Below are 21,172 nucleotides of genomic sequence, written 5' to 3'. Positions count from 1 at the left end.
CGAGATGCTGCCCAGGGTTATATTGCTAGAAAACCCTGGAACCAAGATGCAAACTCACGTCTGCATAACTCCCATCAGTTCTTACCTTCTCTTACCACCTTGACTTCCCCAGAGCCCTTAACTCTGTGTCCATTGCTAACCCCACCGTGACTAGCCCCTGGCTCCAAGGCTGGTCCACCCTGAAGACCGTGAGCAGCCCAAGGAGTCATCTCAGCACACTCAGACTCATCCAGTGCCCAGGACACAGGGTGGCCCTGTGAGCATTTGCCAAACCGAGTTGAATCAAGTCGATCTGAACGGAACCAAAATGAACTTGTGTCCACTCTGTGGCCGCCATGAATTCTCAGCACTTACACATCTGATTTTCTCTTTATAGACATATTCTTGGGTCAATCCCTCTCCCCAGTTCACTCTTTGATCTCAACCACATACCCTCACTTGCCCCTAAGACAGACAGACGGCTTCACCTCTGCCATTTTCTTAAGCTCACTGGGTCTTTGGTGGGTGCAAAGGTGCCGTGGTGGTTGGTGGCTTCTCTGGATTCCCCCACAGCATACACTATCCTTCATTCACTCAGTAGCTACTGGGCACCTACTACATGCCAGGTTCCACTGGGCTCTGGGGGTTCAGGGCATGCACTGAAACAGATCCCCTGCCCTCAGGGGATCCCCACGTCAGGAAAGACAAGACACTAGAGCAATCACTACAAGCTGGATCAGCACAGCAGAGCTTAGTGCAGGGGGTGGTGCCAAGCAGTCTTCGTTTGTTAGATAACGTAGACTGGAGGGAAGGCATGTTTCAGATGAAGCCTAAGTATGATCAGAACTTGGGGTGGGGTGGGCAAGCTGGAGGCAAAAGCTACACAGGGTACAGGGCAGAATGTGTGCAGGCCATGACCTAGGGAGGGGCCATGTGCACTGGGGCACGGGAAGGGAGGTCAGGTGTTGCTGGAGCAGATCAAGCTGCAGAAAAGGAACAGAGAAGGGTGTCAAATCAGGCACAGGCCAGAACGTCCTGCTTTTCATCATGGAAAAGTAACCACTTGTCTCTAAGGATCATTCTTCCTACATTTTGGGGCCCACAAAAAGTTCCAGAATCATCAGAAGCTACATGGCCCTAGTTCTCCTCAAAAAGGAGACACCAGGTATATTAGTCAGCTTACTGTTACTGTAACAAAATACCTGAGCTAAATCAACCTACAAAGAGGAAACATTTATTTTGGCTCTTGGTTTCAGAGATCTCATGTCATGGTTACTTAGACCTATTGCCTTGGGCCTGGGCTGACAGTACATTGTGACAGAAGCACATGGCAGAGGAGGCTGCTCACCCAGGGAGCCAAGGAAGAAAAATACCAGTGTCTCAGTATCCCCCTAACTTCCTTCCATGAAGCTCCACCTCTTAAAAAATTCCTCCACCTCCTCATAGCACCAAGCTGAGGACCAAGCTTTAGCATGTGGGCCTCTTGGGAACACTTTAGCTCCAACCTATACCACCAAGGTTGGGGGGATTTTATCTGATGGTATCAGTATATTTTAAATTTGATCTTTATATTCCAAAACCTTCCTAGAGAACAGTTACATAAGATCCACAAGTAAATAAAGCAATCAGGATAAAAGGAAATAAAAACAGGGAAAAAAAAAGGCTGAGGACAGGGTACATACCAAAAAGGTGCATACCACAACTAATGTGAGCCAGATATTTGAAACAGAGCCTCCTAACAACCAAAGCAAAGAAGGAAAATAGACCAGTGACAGCGATCCCTAATGTCCCTGATGTACTGTTGGGTTTTGTTTTTGTTTTGTTCTGTTTTTGTCTTTGGACACAGGCGAACCTCCATCTCTGGAAACTGGAAGGCCAACACAGGCTCCGCCATGCTGGAGCAGGTGGCCATGACTGAGAGGTAAGAGACGGATGGGGAGCAGGGAGACAAGGTGTGCCGCTGTGGCAGGACCTGGGAGGGGACATCAAGGAGCCCTGTGAAGCATGCCACCACCCTGTCCAGAGCCTCCCCTGCCCACTGCTCTGGGAAGGGAGCAGGGAGTCCCCATGCTTCTCTTTAGGAAGCACCCTTTTTAGGGCACCAGGGGAAATGGAATCGCTCCTTTCCCAGATTCCTGATCCTCCCCGCAGGAAGGGCTGACCTCCTCGAGTGTTTCCTGGCTGCACTCTGGCTGAGCGCCTCATGCAGGCCTTTCTCCCTCCAAACACTTGCTGCAAGCCATCCTCACTTGAAATAGGGCTGTCACCTGCTCCCGGGCCAATCACCCACATTCTTTCCTGCCTGTCGGGTGACCTCTGTTCACAAGTACACGGTAGCAATGCACTTAGTGCGGGCTTTGGGGTCAGAAAGCTCTAAGTATTCAGTAAACATTTATTGAGTGCCAACTGCATGCCCTACTGGGCTGAGCACTAAAGAGGCCACAGTAGAAAGATCCAATCATTCCCTTTAAGAACTCTGGATCCGTTTGAAGGGTCCAAGTGACGGGGTCTTGCTTTGAGGACTTATTGGCTCCCCTCCTGAGGGCCAGGCTCCGGGAGGCCTGGGCACTCCTTCTCCACCCTGTTCAGGAGAGCGTTTCCCGCGGGTGCTTCTCCTATGGCGGCCCCGGAGCCTCCGGGCTTGGGCCCTCAGGGTGTCAGGTCCGGCAGACGGAAAACCTAGCTCCCCAGGGACCAACCGAAAAGCCAGCGACTGAGCCCTAGTCACTAACTGGCCGGGGCTGAGGCACGTGACCCTTCCTGAACCAATCACTGTGCCCGAGAAGGCCGCGTGCTGTGATTGGATGGGCTCAGGCCAGGCTCCACCCCTGGAGGTCGGATGGGACCGCCCCCCTGCGGCCGATCAGTGCGGAGGGGCGTCGAGGAGTCTTTAAATGGAGGGAAAATAACTGACCCACGGACTGGGACAGAGCCCAGCAGCCACCCCTGCCCTGGCTCCCCACTAAGAACGGGGACAAAGAAACAACTAGAGGGCGAGGTGGTGAACAGGGCGGAAGGGAGCCCTAAGCCGGCAGTGGGCACTCAGAGAAGGGGCGCCCAGAGGGGACCAGGGAGGAATGGTCAAGGGTCCCTCGAGGACATGGTGCCTGATGACGTCCTAAAGAATGGAGGAGTCAGAGGACCTGGTACTTGTTTCATCTCTTTGTCAGCTATTCGATGGGCACCTAGTGGGAGCCAGTCATTGAGCTAGGCCCGGTTCTAGGACTAGAAAGTCCCCATGAACTGCAGTGAGTGGCCCTGACCCATGCTGTGTGACCTTGGAGAAGCTCTGAACTGTTCTGAACTTCTTCAATTATAAGATGAAGGCTATGTGCTCCAGCAAAGATGAAGAGAGGGATATGCAGTGCCTGACCCAGTCCAGCCCGGGGCAGGGAGGAGAGCCTGTTTTCCCAGCTACCTTACCTGGCAGCTGCTGCCTTTACCTGGGAGCCCACCTGCCCTCACTAGCCTGGAGAGGCTGAGCTCATCACCTGGCTCCAGGGAGTCCGATGGACTGGAGTGGACCCACACCTCTCCCCATGGGTATTCATGTGACATTCCTGGATCCCTTCTCCACAGCCTTTCAGGAATGGGAGCCCAGCCCTCCCCAGGGCCTCCCAAGCTGCTCATGGATGTCCGCAGCAAGCCACCATCTTCTTGGCTCTGCTTGGCCCCAAGCCACAAGGGCCATTTCTGCAGGAACCGACCATAGGAATGGGGCTGCTCTGGCCTGGAATTCACTTTCCCTTTAGGGTCAAGGGCAGTACCCCAGGGCCTGTTCAGTCCCATGCCCACATGGCCAAAATCCCTGGGGCCCTTTAACCAGGCTCTGGCCCCTACTTCCGCCTGGTTCACGGTTTTACCAGGTAGCTGAGTCCTGGGCAAAGCCAGGGATGAGGCTGGGTTGGTGATAGTCCTGCCCGGCCAGAGCGGGCAGGGACCCCGCGCTCTCCAGCCTCTCCCACAGGGTTCCACCCTGCAGTCCCTGCCTTGACCCTGGCTACCGGCCGCCTGGGTGCAGCCAAAGGCCACCCAGATACTCATGGTTTGAAAACAGGCTCTGGAAGCCAATTGCCTCTGGCCTGAGGTCTAGACATCCCTCTTCCATTGTCAGAGGCCTGATTCACGAGTGTCTCAGAGCAGCTGTCCCTAAACTAGTGCCCCACGAGTGAGCCTTGGGAACCGAATATAGGGACCCTGATCAGAACACAGAGGACTCTGAGAGCCTCCAAGGTTTGCCTCCCGATGTGACCACATATCAGACTCACATGAGAAGCGTTTTAAAAATAGATACTTGTTTGAGTGTTGGTTGAATGCTCCCAGTGATTCCAGCACACAACCAGAACCCCATCTGGCCACTCCATTTCACAGATGAGGAAACTGAGGCTGCAAGAGGGAAAGGATCATCCTAAACTGCTGAGGAAATAGTAGCAATAGTCCACGTCCCTGCCTCCTGGACTGAGGAGGGACAGGAGGGCTGTGGCTTTCCTGAGCGAGAGGAAGCGCAGCTTACGTGAGATCGGGAATCAGACAGGACTTAGGGCTGGAAGCCACACAGTCTCTATTAATCTCTCTGAACCTCAGTTTCTCCATCAATAAAGGGGGGTTGAAACCTCCCTAATGGAGTTGTGGTAGGAATGAGGAGTCGGTCCCCCAGGCACAGAAGGCCTGGATCCTTCCTTTTAATCGTGCTGCACTCTCGCTGAGGCTGAATGAGAGAACCCGGCCAGGAACCAGGAGACCTAGGTAATCCTGGCTCTGTTACTGCCTTGCTGTGTGACCTGGGCAAGCCGCCCTCCTTCTCTGGGCCTCAGTGGCACTCATAAGAGAGTGAGTTCTAAGAGCACTTCAGCCATGATCCCTCCTCATTCTGGGCCTCACGGCTCAGAGACACAAATAGATCTGAGAGCAGGCGTGCCCCGTGTGACCCTGGAGAGTGGGGAGAGAAGCAAGAACATTAACACAGAGTCCCCTGTGACTCCCAAATCCAGCCCACAAGGGAAGCCAAGTGCAGGCGGGAAGATTTCTCCAGATACAACCGGCCCCTTGTTGCAAGGTCAAAGTCCAGCATTGAGATCTGTCCCCAGCAAAGCAAACTGGCCTTGGAGCCTTGGAGTGGCTGGAAAGGGAACAAAAGCCGAGGGTCCAGAGGCCCAGGCCCCGGGGCCAGGCGGGAGCAGCCTGCCAGGCCGCCCGGCCACCCCCACCCCAAGTTGGGGGAGAATGCGCCCTTTGTCCCCCGCAGGCCTTGGTCCCAGGGGGATGTTTGGAGCCTTGGAGCAGCTTTCCCAAGGGAAAAGGGCTGCAGAGGCTCAGGCAGGAGCAGGACAAGCTCCCCACTGCTGGGGGGCCGGCGGGGCCCGGGTTGCAGGGGTGAGGGTCTCTAGATCATGGACACTCACTCCTTCTCTCCCTCTGCCTTCCTTCCCAGCGTGGCTCCCTGTCCCCCCACCCCCCCACCCCCAGTGTCCCTGTCTCTCCTGAATGCCCCTCACAGTCTCTCATCTCCTCTTTGTCAGCTGGGACTCTCTGCCTCTGCATGGCTGTGTCTCCCCCTCCCCCTGACCCCTCCCCCTGCCCTCCCCAGCACTCACTCTGTCCATCTGTCCTCCCCTACAGGTACAGGCTGTGGGTGGACAGCTGCTCAGAAATGTTTGGCGGGCTGGACATCTGTGCCGTCAAGGCCGTGCACAGCAAGGACGGCAGGGACTACATCATTGAGGTGAGGCCTGAAGCGATGTCCCCGGCCTGGCTCTACCTGGCAGGCGCCAGAGGGGAGACTCCAGTCCTGGCTTCAGCACGGTCAGCTGTGTCCTGCGCCTGCGCCTGGCCTGGCACAGGCAGCCCAGGCTGTAGTGAGCAGCTTCCAGAAGCTTCTGCCCGCCCCTCGTACGCCCCGTCCCACCTCAGCAGCATCAGGGGCTCGGCCTCCAGAGCTCAGGACACAGCTGAACAGCTGTCCCGGCCTGTGACCCTAACAGAAGAGTGGCAGGCCAAGAGTCAGCAAGATCCTGTCCCGTTGGGCCCTGTCAGTGACCTCCGTGTCCAAGCGTGTAGACACACTCCCCTGGCCACTATGCAGAGACTCTGTCATTTGTTCATTCAACAAATATGAGCTTCAGGGGCTCCTGTGGGCTCGGCGTGTGGCTCTGGGGACACAGCAGTGAACCCACGGCACATGGAGTTTGCAGGCTGACAGGGCAGAGGGTGACAAACAGGTAAAGGACGGGTGTCAAATGTCCAGAAGGGCACAGTGTGCAGGGGTGACGGGGGAAGATGCTGGGAAACGAAGTTGTAAGGGACACCCCCAGAGGGGCTGCGGCGAGCCCCCCCAAGACCCTCCTTCTGCACAGCCCCCCACCCCTCAATCCCCCACTTCCGTGGCTCCCCGTGGCCCTCTTGGTCCCCAGCCCTCCCCACTCTCCTCAGCTCCTTCCCTGCCCTGCTGTCCGCTGCTGTCCACTCTGGCCTGGGCTCTCCATGCTCACACACACACACATGCACACACACACACGCACACGTGCCCCCCCACACGCACACACCGCCCTCCCCCCCCCTCCGTGAGACTCACTTCCCCAGCACAGGGGAGGCCGGTGCTGACACCAGGCCTGTGGCTGCCCCCTCCCCAGGGCGTGGGCCGCTAATGGGAAGCACATGGCCAGGGTGACCACAGGAGCCAGCCATCCCCCAGGCCCTCATGCTTCGAGGCTCCCCAGGGAGCCACAGTGCAGCAGGACCAGGTGACTCAGTGGGCACTGACACGTGACCAGGGAGGCGATTTCGGGAGTCCAGGACGGACAGCGTCCCCAGCGCCCCCAGGAGGCTCCCTGCAGATGAGTGGCCCCTACCGTGGAGAGCCAGCCCTTCCCTGGAAACAGGGCTCCTCTCCGGGCAAGAACACTTTCCGTCTGGCTGTCACTGTCCCTCAAATTCCCCAGTGTCCCCTCCTCAGAGGAGATATTGAAGAGCCAGGGACAGAATCACTGAGGGACACAGTACCCTGGAGGGGCCAGTCCCCCACTTTCCTGGGGAGACCCTGGGAGCTTCTGAGCAAGCGCGGGGTGACAGCTCCTCTGCCTGGGACATCAGAGCTCCTGGGACCCCACGGGCCCTCCCGCTCCCATCTCCCCGGGGACGCCAGACGCCCGCCCAGGCCCTGCCGCCATCCATAAGTGGCAGCTAGGGGTCCCCCGAGGGCCTGCCCCTCCGGGTTTTCTCAACTTTCACTCTTAGGAAGGAAAAATGTGCACCCGTGGGCCCAGGCTCCTGCCCCCACAGATTCAGGGATGAAAGACTGTTCACATTAAAAACAAAAAACAAATCAAAAAGAAAGAGAAGCAGTGGGCTTGGACTTCAAGACACAAGAAAACAGCTTCTCAAAAATGTTCCAGAAAAAAGTGGCTTTCGAATTATTTTTTTTCTTTTCTCTCAGAAACATTACGGGGTTGTTCCCCTTCCTTTTGGGTTTGGGGTAGGATCAGGGGAGAGGGGAAGCTTGCCACTAAGATTAAAAGGTATTTTTTTTTCCTATTAAGGAAAGAAAAAGGCAGGAGAGATCCAAAATTATGGATTCCTAGCCACCACTGTGGGGAGAACAGAGCGTTTGTGATGGTTGGTGAGGATCCTCACAGTGAAATCCCCGGGGGAAAGGCCCTCTCTGACCTGTCCAGGCAATGACATTGCTCACTGGAAGCATGTCTCCCTGGGGACACCAAGTGTCCACTTTCCTCGGCTGTGTCCACTGTGGGGATTCCAAACTTGTGTGACCTGAGGTTGCGTGGTCACTATTTTCCATTGCAGAGAATGTGGAGAACGCACCAGGCCAAAAGAGGGTAGGCAGGGTCAGGGGGAGAGGACAGGACAGGCCGGGGACAGACTCCAGAGCTGTAACTCAACACAGCTGTTGTAACCCAGACTGTCCATGTGGCGGGCACTGGGATCCCGGTATCGCAGACCTGGGCACAGACCAGGAGCCCCTGAGGAGTGTTCAGGCCCCTGCAGGAATCCGCAGGGCAGTCGGCCTCACAGCCTCCCAGGCTCAGGGGGTGCCTTAGACTCACAGATCCCGCCGGTCCAGCTGGAGGGGTCTTCGCAGCTGCTCAAACCCCTCAGTCTATCACCAAGGGAAAAACAGCCCCACCGAGGAATAGTGACGTGCCCAGGGTCTCACAGCAAGTCTGTGGCAGAACCAGGCCTGGAACCCTTGTTGCCTCTTCTGGGTTCTGACCCTGGAGAGCCGGTGAGAGTTTTCCTGGTGACAAGGAAGGTGCCACTTCTGTGAGCCTCGGTTTCCCCACCACCGTGATCAGGACACTAACAAGACCTGCCTCGGAGAGCTACTGAGATTGGCAAGTGCCCAAGGCAACGGGGCAGGCCCCACCCCTAGCATGATGAGCGGGCGGCTGCAGGACCTCCGTCCCCCCACTCCACCTCACAGCCCATAGCACAGCTCTCCAGTGGGCCAACCAGTGAGGGCAGAAGGAGCATCAGCTCCCAGAGCTGGCTCCCTCCATCTGAGACAGCTTCCGGGAGGAAGGGCTGGCTAGGTGCTCCCTGAGGGAGGAGCAGCTACCCAGGCCACCAGGAGTGGGAAGAGCAAATCATGAACATGAGGACCCAGAGGACGAGAAGCTGGTTGGTCCAGAGCCAGTGACGAGGGGAGAGCAGTCCGGAGGTTTGAGGTGGGTGGAGCAGGTGAACACTGGCGGCTGGATTCCAGAGGTAGAAGAGAGAGACAGGGTGAGAACACAGCTAGTTCACAGGCCTGCCAAGGCCCACGCTCCTTCAGGGCCTTCCATAGCTGCCCTTGCCCAGGGACTCACCCGGGTCATTGTCCTATGTGGCCTCAGGCAAATCCCTTCTATCCCTGGGCCTCAGTTTCTCCATCTGTAGAAAGAGCAGAATGGCAGTCCTCACCTCTCAGGCCACCTCTTTGTCTCCTTAGAGAAAGGCCAGGTCTCTGCAGAGTGACTTTGGCCCCAGGCCTGCGTGTTACAGAACAACCCTCCCCTCTTTCCTCTTCTCTCTGAACCCTGGGTCAATTCCAACCTCCACCCCCACCCCACCCCCTTTTTTTTTTTTGGTCCTGATGGAGCCCCCACCTTTACTGTTTCCGGCTTTGTGGAAAGTCTTGACCTTGGGCCAGAGGAGAGGAGGCCAGACCCAACCCTTGGAGGGGGCCCAGTGGGAAAGGAGGGGGCGGATACCAGCTCCCCAAAGAAAAATACGGAAAAGGTCAGCAAAGACTCCCAGCCTGGGTCATGGTCACGTTGCCCTAGTCCAACATCTGTAGGCAGACCAGAGCTGAACCCAGGGAGCTGGTTTAGACTGAACAGGGGGGAACAGAATGTCTTCGAGGAGCCCAGTTGCAGCTGGAGGTGCAGGGCTGGGTGGTTTGCATGGAGGACATCGCCATCTAGTGGTCATTTCGGTCCTGAGCCCAGGGCTGCTCCTGGACGTTGCTGCCTCCGCTATGCAGGCATGGGGTCCTTCACCCCTCCTTTCTCTCCCACAGGTAATGGACAGCTCAATGCCCCTGATCGGGGAGCATGTGGAAGAGGACAAGCAGCTGATGGCTGACCTCGTTGTCTCCAAAATGAGCCAATTCCTAATGCCAGGGGGCACAGTACCCTCACCCCTGAAGCCATGGGTAAGATTCTCCAGAATAAAGAACATGCTGGATGTCTGGACTTGGAGCCTCTCGATCCAACAGAGGGATCCCAGGGAAGGAGCCACAGTGGGTAGATAGGAATGAGGTGGGAAGAGGTGGGCGTCCCCATGGGGGGACTCAGGACGTCTCTAGGGGCCCCTCCTCCCTACTGGAGAGAGAGATCTGGTCCCACCTGGCCTTCAGGCACCTGTGGGCAGAGAGCACTGACAGCTGTCACAATCCCTTGCCCGCATCCTGGGCCTGAACAAGAGCCTGTGTTCACAGGTCCCCTGTGTGTTCCTAGGGCACAGATGATGGAGACTATTGTGCTCCTGAGCCCCCAACCCCAAATTTGACAAGCTCCCACAAGGCTCCTCCCCTCACAGCCCCCACCAAGGAGGACCCACCCACTCTGCAGAGAACCCTCTGGCTGCAGTCTCATCCGAGACTTGCTCTTGCCCCCACCCAGATCCTGCTGTCCCCACAAGACCTCATCATGATCACAGATGTCAGGTTGATGGTTGAACTTGAGGAGGGCACGGGTGGCCTTCTGCTCTGGAATGTTCTGTCTTGGGTAGTGGCCACCCCAACACGTACCTGTGTGAGATCTGTTACACAGAACACTTAAGAACGCCTGCATTTAGGTCTCACCTCAGTAAAGGACCCTCTCTCCAAAGCTGGCGCCACCCAGGAAGGAAATGGCCACGGGGATGGCAACAGACTTCCTTTCTCTTCCGCTTTAGGCCCCGCAGACCAAACCCGCAAAATCCCCTGGGCCAGGCCAGCTGGGGCCTCAGCTGGGACAGCCCCAGCCACGCCCACCTCCACAAGGTAAGAGCCAGGACAGCCCTGGAACCTCAGGGAGGATGTCGAGGGTGGCGCACGGGATCTCCAGAGGGCACCCTGGAAGAATCCATCTTAACACTACACCTGTTCCACACCGACCGTGAGGTGCGTCACGACACACCTTTAGCGACAGGGAAGGAGGAAGGAAAGAGAACGTAGACCTGCGTTTCAGTGCGGGTTGTGCACGGGGCTAGGCACTTTCTAGCCTCCCAAGCTCTCCACGGGGGAGACATCCGTATTTCCTTTGTTCTGCGATGGCCGTGGAAGCTTTGCCCAGGGAGGCAGAAGCAATTGGCAGATGGACAGTTTGGCCTTTTAGACCTTCTAGAACGTGTTCACTTCTAGCTCCCAGATGCATGAGCCAACCTGCTGGAGTGAGAGAGGAGAAAAAGCAGAACACAAGACATGACTTGTCAAATGAAATCCTTCCTCAAAAACATTCCAGCAGTACTACATAAATGCCACCTTTGTCAGGGGACGGATAAGTATGGATACCACCATGAGACCAGATGGCAAGAACAGCTAGGAGCACTTCCCGGGAACCTGTGCGGCCCAGGTGCTCTCCCATGCAGCCAGCAGGTGCAGGGAGGAAACCCCTCCTTGCTCTCTTGCCCTCCTGGGGTCCAGGGTCCACGGCAGCTCCAGAGAAGCTCTGCAGGGAGCCACCAGGCCGGGCAGCTTCCTTGCAATCTCTAAAGATCTGCTTTAAAATTGACCAGAAAGAAAGAGCTTCTATCACGTCTGGCCTCCCAGCCACAATCGTGAACACAATACATGTATTGCTTCTTGGAAAAAATCAACCTTAGGCAGCAGATGGTCTCCTCTTCCATAAATCTAAGGAAAATTGCCCCTTCCTTCCTCAGGACTTCCTCCCTCCTCTCCTTCCTCTCTCCTCCTCTCCTTCCTCCTCCTCTCCTTCCTCCCTCCCTTTCTCTGTTACTGTCATTTATTCAGTGTATTCTTTTATATTATCTCACTTTTTCACATAAATGAATTTGATGTTCACTATTTCCCCCCGATACACTCCAAAATATATGCACAATTATCGAAATTATATTTGACCACAGACTAAAAATCACCACACTTGTCAAAACGCTGGGCTAGTTGACCTTTCAGCCTCCGTGTCTGTAGTTGCATGGTCTCGCAGTACAATGGCTTATTCAGACTCACATCCACTGTAAAGGCCAGAGAAGGCTTTCCCCGCTTACTCTTGCTCCTGTCTTTTTCTTTGTCCTGAAGTTTTCTCTCATTCTCTATTCTGACAAATCCCCAGAGTTTTGATGCTCAGTTCCCTCTACAATTTAAAACAGTAACACTAGGGCCGCACAGGGTACTGCACGCCTGTAATCCCAGGGACGCAGGAGGCTGAGGAAGGAGGATTGCAAGTTGGAGGATCACAAATTCAAAGCCAGCCTCAGCAGTTTAAAGAGACCCTGTCTCAAAATAAAGCATAAAAAGGGCAGGGGATGTGGCTCAGTAGTAGAGCACCCCCAGAGTTCAACCCCAGGGCTGAAAGAAAGCCACATTTATTGAATGTTAACTACATGTGCGCCTGTGCTTGGGGCCCGGGGCACAGTCCGTCAGGACAGCAGGAGGACTTAGCTGAGGAAGCCTGTTCCCCTCAAGTCAAGGAGGCAGAGAGAGAAGAAGGGTCCGGGGTCCCAACAGGCCCTTCAAGAACACACCCCAGTGACCTCACGTCATCCCCTCTCCCAGCCTCAATTTCCTCAGTGATAAAGGAGGACAAAGCAGTGGTCACATGTATTGATGAGGAACTGTCCCCAGAATAATGCGGGTGAAGAAGTTAGCGAGGTGTCTGACAGAGAGAGCAGGCCTAAAGACATCAGCTCTTCCTACTGTCACGCACTGTCAACAACCATTCCGAACCTCTGACTGGTAGTAACCTGTCTTACTCACAAATCTAAAAACCAGGTTGTTCTTGGTTATCATCAAGGATCCTTGTACCTCACGCAACCCCTCTGTCTGCCTCGCAAGACTTCCCTAGTTCTAAATGTTCCAAACAACACGCGTCACCCCCCAGCCTCCTGGCCTGCTCTGCCTGCCCCCTCTTTCCCACTATGCCCGGGTCTGACTTTTAAAAAACACATTTGAACAGAGCCCCCTTTCAAAACAGAGAGCTACTGACTGTGGTTTCCTCTCTGCCCAGAGCAGAAACACGCCGGATAAAGAGAGATTATTTTAAGGAACATGCAGCTCAACACACTTCTAGTCCGTTGAAAAATAATCGATTTAAAACCAGTTAAGGTAACTAAAGAAAACGCTCCAAGAATTATCAATCCGGATTAAAAATAACAAGGCTAATTTATCTTCTCAAACAAGCCTAATTGAAGACTGAGGTTTTCACCAATTTCCCCCAATGACAAGATCACATTATTGTTCAAACTCAGTAACAGTGAAGGTTTCCTTTCAATAAACTTTGCTTTCTAGCAGCAATCCTGTGATTCGGCAAAGACTTTTTATACATAATATTTTGTGTCTGTGCTCAAATAAAAAATGCTAAATTGTATGCTTTTCCGAAAAAAAAAAAACTAAAAGAAATAACGAGGGTGTCTTTTAATGAATCCAAGGGATATATAGAGACTTAAAGTTGATGAGTTGAGCACACAGAGTTTTCAAAATATTATTGGCCCAGGGTGGGGATGGAGTTTAAGAACCATGTAGAAAACATGATGTTTTATTTGACCTGCAGGGGGTTTAGAAATAAAACAGTTTCCAACATTTAAAAATCGGGAACTTTTACTTAAACATCTAGATTTTATGTTAAGCCTCCCACCCTCCCCCCCTGTCAATTTCTAGAGCCTTCCCCCCCCCCACCCTTTTTATTTTAGGGACAGGGTCTCCCTGAGTTGCATAGGGCCTCACTAAGTTGCTGAGGCTGGCTTTGAACTCTTGATCCTCCTGCCTCAGCCTCCCAAGCCACTAGAATGACAGATACAGAAATTCTAGAAACAGTGAGTCTGCCTTCCTACATAGAGCCATCAGCTGCAGGCTAGTAAGGGCTGATCCCTGGACCCAGCAAGGACTCTGCCTTTGCCTCAGGCCCTGCTCCTCTGTGTTGTCACTTCCAGGGTGACAGGCGGTCAATGGCTATTTTCTTTAGGCTCGCACCTCTTTAGAGAAAGTTCTCTGAACTGTTATTATGTCCAGAGGGAAGGGTTTTTTAAAGCAGTTATTTTTCTGACACTCCTCCACTTTGTTTATTTACATACCCGCCTGGCCCGGAGGTGTTGGAGTTTGAAATCAAGGGGTCCTCCCATCTACGGTCATGAAAGAGGTCAAGGTTCAAAGCCACATGCCATCATTTGCTAAACTGGGGTTGTAATTTAATCCAATTTAGAAAGTGTTCCCCACGCACACAAAAATGTTTAATTGGGAGGGCTGTTTGGTGTATGGCCCAATGACTTCATTGTGTGACTTCCCCACAGTCACGTGGCAAGTTCCTGACAAGGCTTGAGTCAGGACCTGGGGCTCCTGGGGCTCCTGGGGCCAGCAGAGAGTCAGGGCCACCAGTCAGACAGGTCATGCCCTCGGCAAATGTGCCCAACTGGCTCCGTGTCCAAGGGGAAGGGTCAGCTAAAATCTAGTCCTTGTTCCCTTTGCACCTGGCCAGAGCTGCTGCCACCAGAGAAAGCAGCTAAATTTTCTTAATTCACACAAAGATGTCGTGAGGACTCAGGGCAGCCCTGGGAAGGGAAGGACTGTGTCTCCACCTCTGCACAAAGAGCAGAGTCGCATCTTCTCCACCAGTTTCTCGAAAGTTCTTAGAAAAATGTAGAGAGCAATCCCAAAACTCAGGGATGATTCAAAGCCACACCTCTTCTGCCTGCTCAACAGCAAGAGAAGAATCCGAGTCCCTCATGACCCCCGCCTTTGCGGTCATGTTCAGGGCCTTGTAACTCAAAGCTGCAGAATCACCTGGGAACCTGTAGGAGACGCAGATCTGCGGGTCCTGCCTGCAGTTTTCTGCTCCAGCTGCCGTAACAACAAAGAGCCGTAGACAGGGCCGTAGATCACAGCAGCTTTATTTCTCACGCTCTGGAGGCTGGAAGGTCAAGACCAAGGTGTCAGCAGGTCTGGTTCTGGGTGCAGCTTCTCTCCTTGGCTGGCAGACGGCAACTGCTTCCTTCTTCCCCAGCCGCACACCCACATTTGATGTCTCTTCCCCTTCTTCTGGGGACCCCACCCACTTGACCAGCCCTCACCCTGATAGCCTCCTCCACCCTTAATTACCTCCTCAAAGACCCCACCTCCAAAAGCGGTCACACTGAGGGTTAGGGCTTCAACGTACCAATCTGGGGGTACACGATGTGGTCCGCATCACCAGCCCAGATCTACTGTGTCAAGTTCTTTATTTTGACAAGATCCCCAATGATCCATGGGCACATTGGAGTTTTAGGCCCAGGGATTCTATGAACAACTTTCTATGAACAACTTTCAATCTTTCTTTTCCACATAGCTTTATGTATTTGTGCCAAAAGAATAAAACATCTATGCTGTCATATAAGCCACTTTTATTAGCAGTATGTGTTCAGCATATACCATCAATAGCATCCCTGTCACTTAATGCTATTCTGCCACATCCTACGATATGATGACCCCAGCCTCTTCCACTGGACAGATGCGCCTCGGGGCACCTGAAGACTTCCTATGGCTTTGTATTTATTTCGTTTTCAGTGTTTACTGTTGTAAACAACAATTTGGGCACAGCCCTGTTGAGCCTCATGAATGCGAACCTAACCCTTCCTTCGGCCTGCAGGGGGTCCTCGTCAAGCCCAGTCTCCTCAGACCCCCAGATCCGGAAGCCCCTCCCAACAGAGGCTCTCCCCGCAAGGCCAGCAACCCCTGAGCCCCCAGTCTGGATCCCCACAGCAGCAGCGGTCGCCAGGATCTCCACAGCTCTCCCGGGCATCTGGGGGCAGCTCCCCGAACCAGGCCTCCAAGCTGGGCACCAGCCTCGCCTCGCAGCCCCGGCCCCCCGTGCAGGGCCGCAGCACCTCCCAGCAGGGCGACGAGTCCAAGAAGACAGCACCACCCCATCCCCATCTCAAGTAAGTGCTCTGGCCATTGGGAGCAGGAGATTGGGTGCCGGGCTCTTCAGGGTCAGGGACTCAGAGCAAAGACAGACCCCATGAGGCCTTTCTCCTGGGCTTTAAATGGGAGGAAATTGGTCTGGGGCATTGCCTGGGTGGGGCAGGGCCCAGGGAGACGGGGAAGGGCTCCAGTGTGCCCCTCCAGAAGCCATGAACTAGTCACCTCTTGCTGCTTAGCAAACCTCCCCCAAACTTTGTGGCTTAAGAAAGCAACCATTTTCCTTTGTTCACGATTTGGGGGTTCGGCAGTTTACTCTGAGTTTAACACAGCTGGACGATTCTTCTGCTGTGTCTCCTGGAGAACTTCCGGGTACCATGAAGAATACCAGGGTAGATTTGGATTTCAGATAACCGTGAATCATTTGGGGTATTTGCATGGGGTGTGTTGATACTTTAAAAATATATACTTGCTTTTCGCCTGAAATGTAAATTGAATTGGGTGACGTGAATTCCTCCCTGCCAAGTGTGGCAGCCCTCCTCCCCGGGTCACTCCTGTGGATTGGTGGACTGACTGGGGCCAGGTGGTGCTGGCAGTCAGCTGGCCCTGTCTCCAGGGCATCTCCTCCTCGCCTGGTAGGATTGCTTCTAACAGGGCAAAAGTAGAGGCCTGAGGCGTTGGGGACCCGGCTGGGAAGCTGAATACCTGCCCTTGTCAAGCAGGTCACCTGGCCGTGCCCAGATTCACAAGGTGGGGAAAGAGTCTTGGCGGAAGGAAGCACCTTGCAAATGGGTGGCCCACAGGGTGGGAGGAACCTGGTCATTTTTTTTTTAATATTTTTATTAGTTATTGATGGTTATTATTTTACTTAATTGCTTATATGTGGTGCTGAGAATCGAACCCAGTGCCTCACACATGCTAGGCAAGTGCTCTATCACTGAGCTACAACCCCAGCCCGGCCTGGTCATTTTTTAAATAACCCTCATGACACACACGCACATCCTGCTTCCCCTCAGGGCTCGCTCTTAGTTTACAGGAAGAGGGATCCCAATCATGTGGCTCCTGGAAACTTGTCCCTGTACCTGGACACGAACAGCGATCATCACAGTTCCCCAGACCACACCACCGCCCACTTGCTCGGGGCCAAGCACTCTGTGAGGTTGGGTTTTCTTAGGTCCCCGTGAGCTTAGAAGTTAAAGACTCTCACTATCCCCGTCGTACAGATGAATAAGCAGAAGGAGACTGCAGAACTTGGCCGAGTTCCCATTGTTCGTAGATAGAAGGGTGAGGACAGAACCCAAGGCATCCGTGATAACATGGTTTCTTTTTTCAAATAGGTGATATATTCACATGGTTCAAAGATTTTAAAGACACTAATGATATAAAAGATAGACATTGAAAAGCCTCACACCAACCCCACTCCCATCCAGTGCTTTGCTCCCCTGGTCCCTAGAGATGACCATATTTGTTGATTCCTTGTCTGTCCTGCCAGTGTTTCCTTATACAAATAGAAATATGTACCCTCTGATCCCCTCCTCGCTTTCTTACACTATGGCCCTATCCACACCACTAGGCTTCTTACTTTTCAGTAACAATACAACCTAGACCTCTTCCACCCTGTTCATTGAGATTTTTAATAGCTGTATAGTATTCCACTACATTGTTGTACTATGATTATCTAATTAGTCCACTTAAGTAAATATCTGGCTTTAATTTAAACAATGTTTCAATCTTGAACATCTATTTTTTTGTGGTTTATCTAGCTAGAAACTCATAAATCTCTTGACTCCTTGTCACTGTGGGGAAAAAAAATACCCAGTTTGATAGATATTAACAAGTGACCCTCAGGTAACTGACAGCACAGGCTCTACAATCAGACTGCCTGGGTTGCAATCCCAGATCCACCATTTAAAAGCTGAATGACCTCCAATAAATTGCTCAACTTTTCTGTGCTACAGTGTCTTCACATGCAAATGGAGACAGTATCTCACGGGGTTATTGTAAGAATGAAATGAGTTTCTGCACAGTGTGTGCTTAGAATGTTAAGGCACCAGGCAAGCTTGGAAATGCGCGGCCTGTCCCCGTGTACAAAGATCACCGCAGCTATTCACAGGGCAGGCGAGAGCTTTGGAACTTGAGCCAGTTTGGGCACTGGCTTTGTGGTCATCTAGCTGGAATCCCATACGTCTCCTGACTCCTTGTTTAGCATATCCTTTATTATTTTTTCATCTTTATTTTCTTGGCAGTGCTGGGGGATGAACCCAGGGCCCTGTGCATGCTAGGAAGTGCTCCACCACGGAGCTACACCCGTAGCCCTAGAGTATCGTTTTATTTAGTTCAAGTTGGCAGATATTTACCAGATACCCACTCTGGGCCTCATCCTGGATAAGGCTTTTGTGGGGTCATAAGCGGGGGGCAAAACTAGTCCCCACTTGGAAGAGTTATCTCCATTTTTTAATGTGTTGACAAGACGGTGTGCAGACCCTTTAAACTCGTGACGTATCCACATCGTCCCATCCTATGTCACCTCCCCTGGACTGTGAAGGTCTCAAGGGTAGGGCATGCTGCATTTGTCCCTGCACCCCATCAGCTGGCCCCGGGGCTGGCACACAGGAAGGGCTCAGCAGGATGGCTGCAGGCCAGCTCCTGTGAAGCACTGGGGTCCCAACAGCTGGGACCATGAAAATTCCAAAATGGTGGGGGTGGGGGCAACAGTAAAGGCCTCGGGAAAGAGGTGGGAACAGAAGCCCAGAGGGTCAGATCTGGATTCCCACTGTGGGGCACCCTAGTTGGCCCAGGACGTCTGAGCACACAGGCCGGGGGAGGTCTGGCCTCCCTAGGGAGGTCCGGCCTCCCTGGCGAGGCCTGCTGCCTGGGCAGCCTGGGTGAGCGGAAGGAGCTGAGCCCTGGGGGCGGCCCCCTCTGGCTGTGAGAGTCCACCAGAGCAAGACCTGCCTCTGCCACTGTACCTAACAAGCGGGGATCTCAGCAAGCGCTTGCAGATTGTGTGACATCCCCACCAGTCCCAGGTAAGGGCTGCCACACCTGGGTTCTGGTCTCTCAGGCCTCTGGCTTCTGGGACAGCCCCAGGCCCATGTCCTCGGGAGCCCGGGCCTTGGCCCCGCAACCTCCTGGCCTCTGTCTTGCAGCAAATCTCAGTCCCTGACTAACAGCCTCAGCACCTCGGACACCTCCCAGCGCGGGACCCCGAGTGAGGACGAGGCGAAGGCCGAGACCATCCGCAACCTGAGGAAGTCCTTCGCCAGCCTCTTCTCGGACTAGCCCCGCCGGGCGGAGGGCAGCCTCCTCCTCGGCCTTCGTTCCTGGCAGGAAGAGGAGGCAGGGCCCGAGAACACACTTTCTAAATGTCTTCGACCCAGGAACTGACTGACCATCTCCATGTGTCCCCACTGTCCTTCGTCATGACCCCAGCGCTGTCTGAATGAGAGGTGGGCCCTGGAGAGCCGCCCGGCTCCCCGACATCGGCCTCTAGACAGACCGCAACACCCGCCGTCCCCTCGCTGGCTCCCCTGCCCCGACCAGTGACGTCTGTGCCCCAGTTTCCACAGTTTCCACATCTCTCCTTAGTGCTGTGCTTGCCCTTGGGCCGGGTCCCCTCCCAGGCCCTGGCCACCCCGATCCAATGCAGCCCCTGGAGTTGACCTAGCAACACAGGAGGCAATAATTTTTAACAGCAAAGAAAGAAAAACCCCAGCAGGGACTCTACCCCCTGCCCAAGCTCGCTCTGACCCTCCATGCTGGGCACCTGCCCTCAGAGCAGCGGGCAAAGGCCCTTCACGGCCAGGGCAGGCGGGGGAGGGAGACCTGAGGTAACAGGAAGAAGCCAGACCTGGGCGACAGGTGGGGCCTTTAAACAACAGAAGCAGAGAGACGCCCTCGGGTGCCCCCAGGCCGAGGGTTGCCCTTAGCTGGACGGCCGCGGTGGGCACAGGCTCTTGTAGGAATCCTGACCATCCTCGCCACCTCCCCGTGTGTCAGGACCCAGGGAGAATCAGCGGACCAAGACAGGGGACCGAAGGGCTCCAGGTCAGCGTTGCACTGACCCTGCCCGCAAGGCCCTGGTGGGCCTCTCAATTCCAAGAGGGTCCCATGGCCAAGTGGGCTGTTAGGGGACTCCTTTGGAGACGCAGAGTGCAAAGTAGGTGGCAAAGGCTCTTGGAATTCCTGCAGGACAAAAGATCAGCTCTAACTTTATTTTATCCAACTTATTTGACCAAGCAAGTGAACGGCAGAGTGGACAGGACTCTCTCCCCTGTCCCAGCCCACCTCCTGTGATCAGTGGAGCCAGAGCGGTCCCGAGTCACCAAGCACCTGGTGCTAGAAACATCATAGGTGCAGAAGCAGCCTCCGGTCCCAGAGTATTGTGACCTCACCATGTTTTCCTCACAGCCCACTGGGAAACTTGAGTATGTCTTCCCCTCACTGTCCTCGGGAAGGAGGTGGAAACTAAAGTGGCCTGGAGTGGCTTCTAGTAATGACCAGCCCTGCAGATTGCTTAGCAATCAGCTGAGGCCTAGCCAGGTTCCCCGGAGCATAAACAGTCACCACCTTTGTGTCCTTTCCACCCAGACTGAAGTGGTGAGGACAAGGACAGAGACTCTCTCCTGCATTGGGTCACTAGAACCCTGGGCCTCACGGGTTAATGGCTAGAGACTGATACTGGCTCAGTATCAAAGTGCTAACCTGACTGGCTGACAGAGGCCCACTTGGACCTTAGGGTCATCCCCATCTTGCCCTCTTTCCTCCCTCATGATCAGGTCAGTGTTGATAGTAAGAGAGCCTGAGCTACGTTAGAGATCCTCTCCTCCTCCTGGTCAGGATCCCTGGTCTTGGATTCAGTAATAAGTAGCAGCTCCAGCATAAGAAACATCAGAGAGCTCCTGTTGTCAGTGACCACTCAGAGCCATGGTTTGGCAGCCGAGGCCTGGTTGGCCCTGACTAGGATCAGCAGAAAAAAAAAAAAACAAAACAAAACAACCCAGCCGTGGCATGAGGTGAGGGGACAGCTGGTGAGGGCCTGGTTCTCTTTCCAGTACCCAGAAGACCCCACCTCCCTTATTCTGTGCCTGTGTCCTGTTGAGTTCAGTGTCTCTGGGACGATCCCTGGTGGCACGGGAGACCTCACTGTGCCGCATCTCCTTCCTCCCCTCTCAGCCTGTGCCCTGTGGCAGGACTGTAAGCAGGCCACTACTGGCCAGGAGCCACAGGGGCATCCCGGGGCAGCTCAGATTGGGAGATGGCCAGCGTTGTCGCCTGGAGGGAGCCGCAGCTGCCTTGGGAGCATCACCTTCGTCATATTTCACTACACCCCCAGGCAGGAGGCGGCGGGGGCCTTAGAGCCAACACTTGCCCCACCCACCCCCCCACCCCGGCTTTGGGCAGGTCATCTGAAGGTGGGGAACAGATCAGTTCATAATTAACAGAACTTTGCTTTTCCTCCTTTTCCTCTCCTCTGCTACCTGACCTCCTTCTCTCCCTCTTCCTAACAACTTCTCGAGGACACCGGGCCGGGCAGGACAAAGGGAACAAGACAGTGGTGTCCAAGGCGGGTGCCTTTGAAAGCTGTGGTTTTGTCGTGCTGAGCATTGAACCCTGGCCCACACGTGCTAGGCAAGTGCTGTACCGCTG

General features: G+C 54.3%; 1 protein-coding gene across 2 annotated transcripts in view; it reads left to right on the top strand.

Moving 5' to 3' along the window:
* The window catches only part of Syn3 (synapsin III), a 427,730-nt gene extending 406,841 nt beyond the window's left edge, over window positions 1–20,889 (top strand). For both annotated transcript variants that reach the window (XM_046429615.2, XM_058574327.1), the window contains exons 9-14: window positions 1,826–1,900; window positions 5,599–5,701; window positions 9,494–9,628; window positions 10,372–10,459; window positions 15,252–15,543; window positions 18,673–20,889. In XM_046429615.2, coding sequence (XP_046285571.1) covers window positions 1,826–1,900; window positions 5,599–5,701; window positions 9,494–9,628; window positions 10,372–10,459; window positions 15,252–15,543; window positions 18,673–18,805 — 826 coding nt within the window. In that variant the 3' untranslated portion in view covers window positions 18,806–20,889. The remainder of the gene's footprint in view (window positions 1–1,825; window positions 1,901–5,598; window positions 5,702–9,493; window positions 9,629–10,371; window positions 10,460–15,251; window positions 15,544–18,672) is intronic.
* Window positions 20,890–21,172: the final 283 nt, after the last annotated feature.

The sequence above is a fragment of the Marmota monax genome, unplaced genomic scaffold, assembly GCF_021218885.2.
Source record: "Marmota monax isolate L192 unplaced genomic scaffold, Marmota_monax_Labrador192_F-V1.1 WCK01_AAM20220418_F8-fsc00051, whole genome shotgun sequence".
Taxonomy (NCBI): domain Eukaryota; kingdom Metazoa; phylum Chordata; class Mammalia; order Rodentia; family Sciuridae; genus Marmota; species Marmota monax.
Note: the sequence above shows the minus strand (reverse complement) of the source record. Positions and strands in the feature narration are given on the sequence as shown.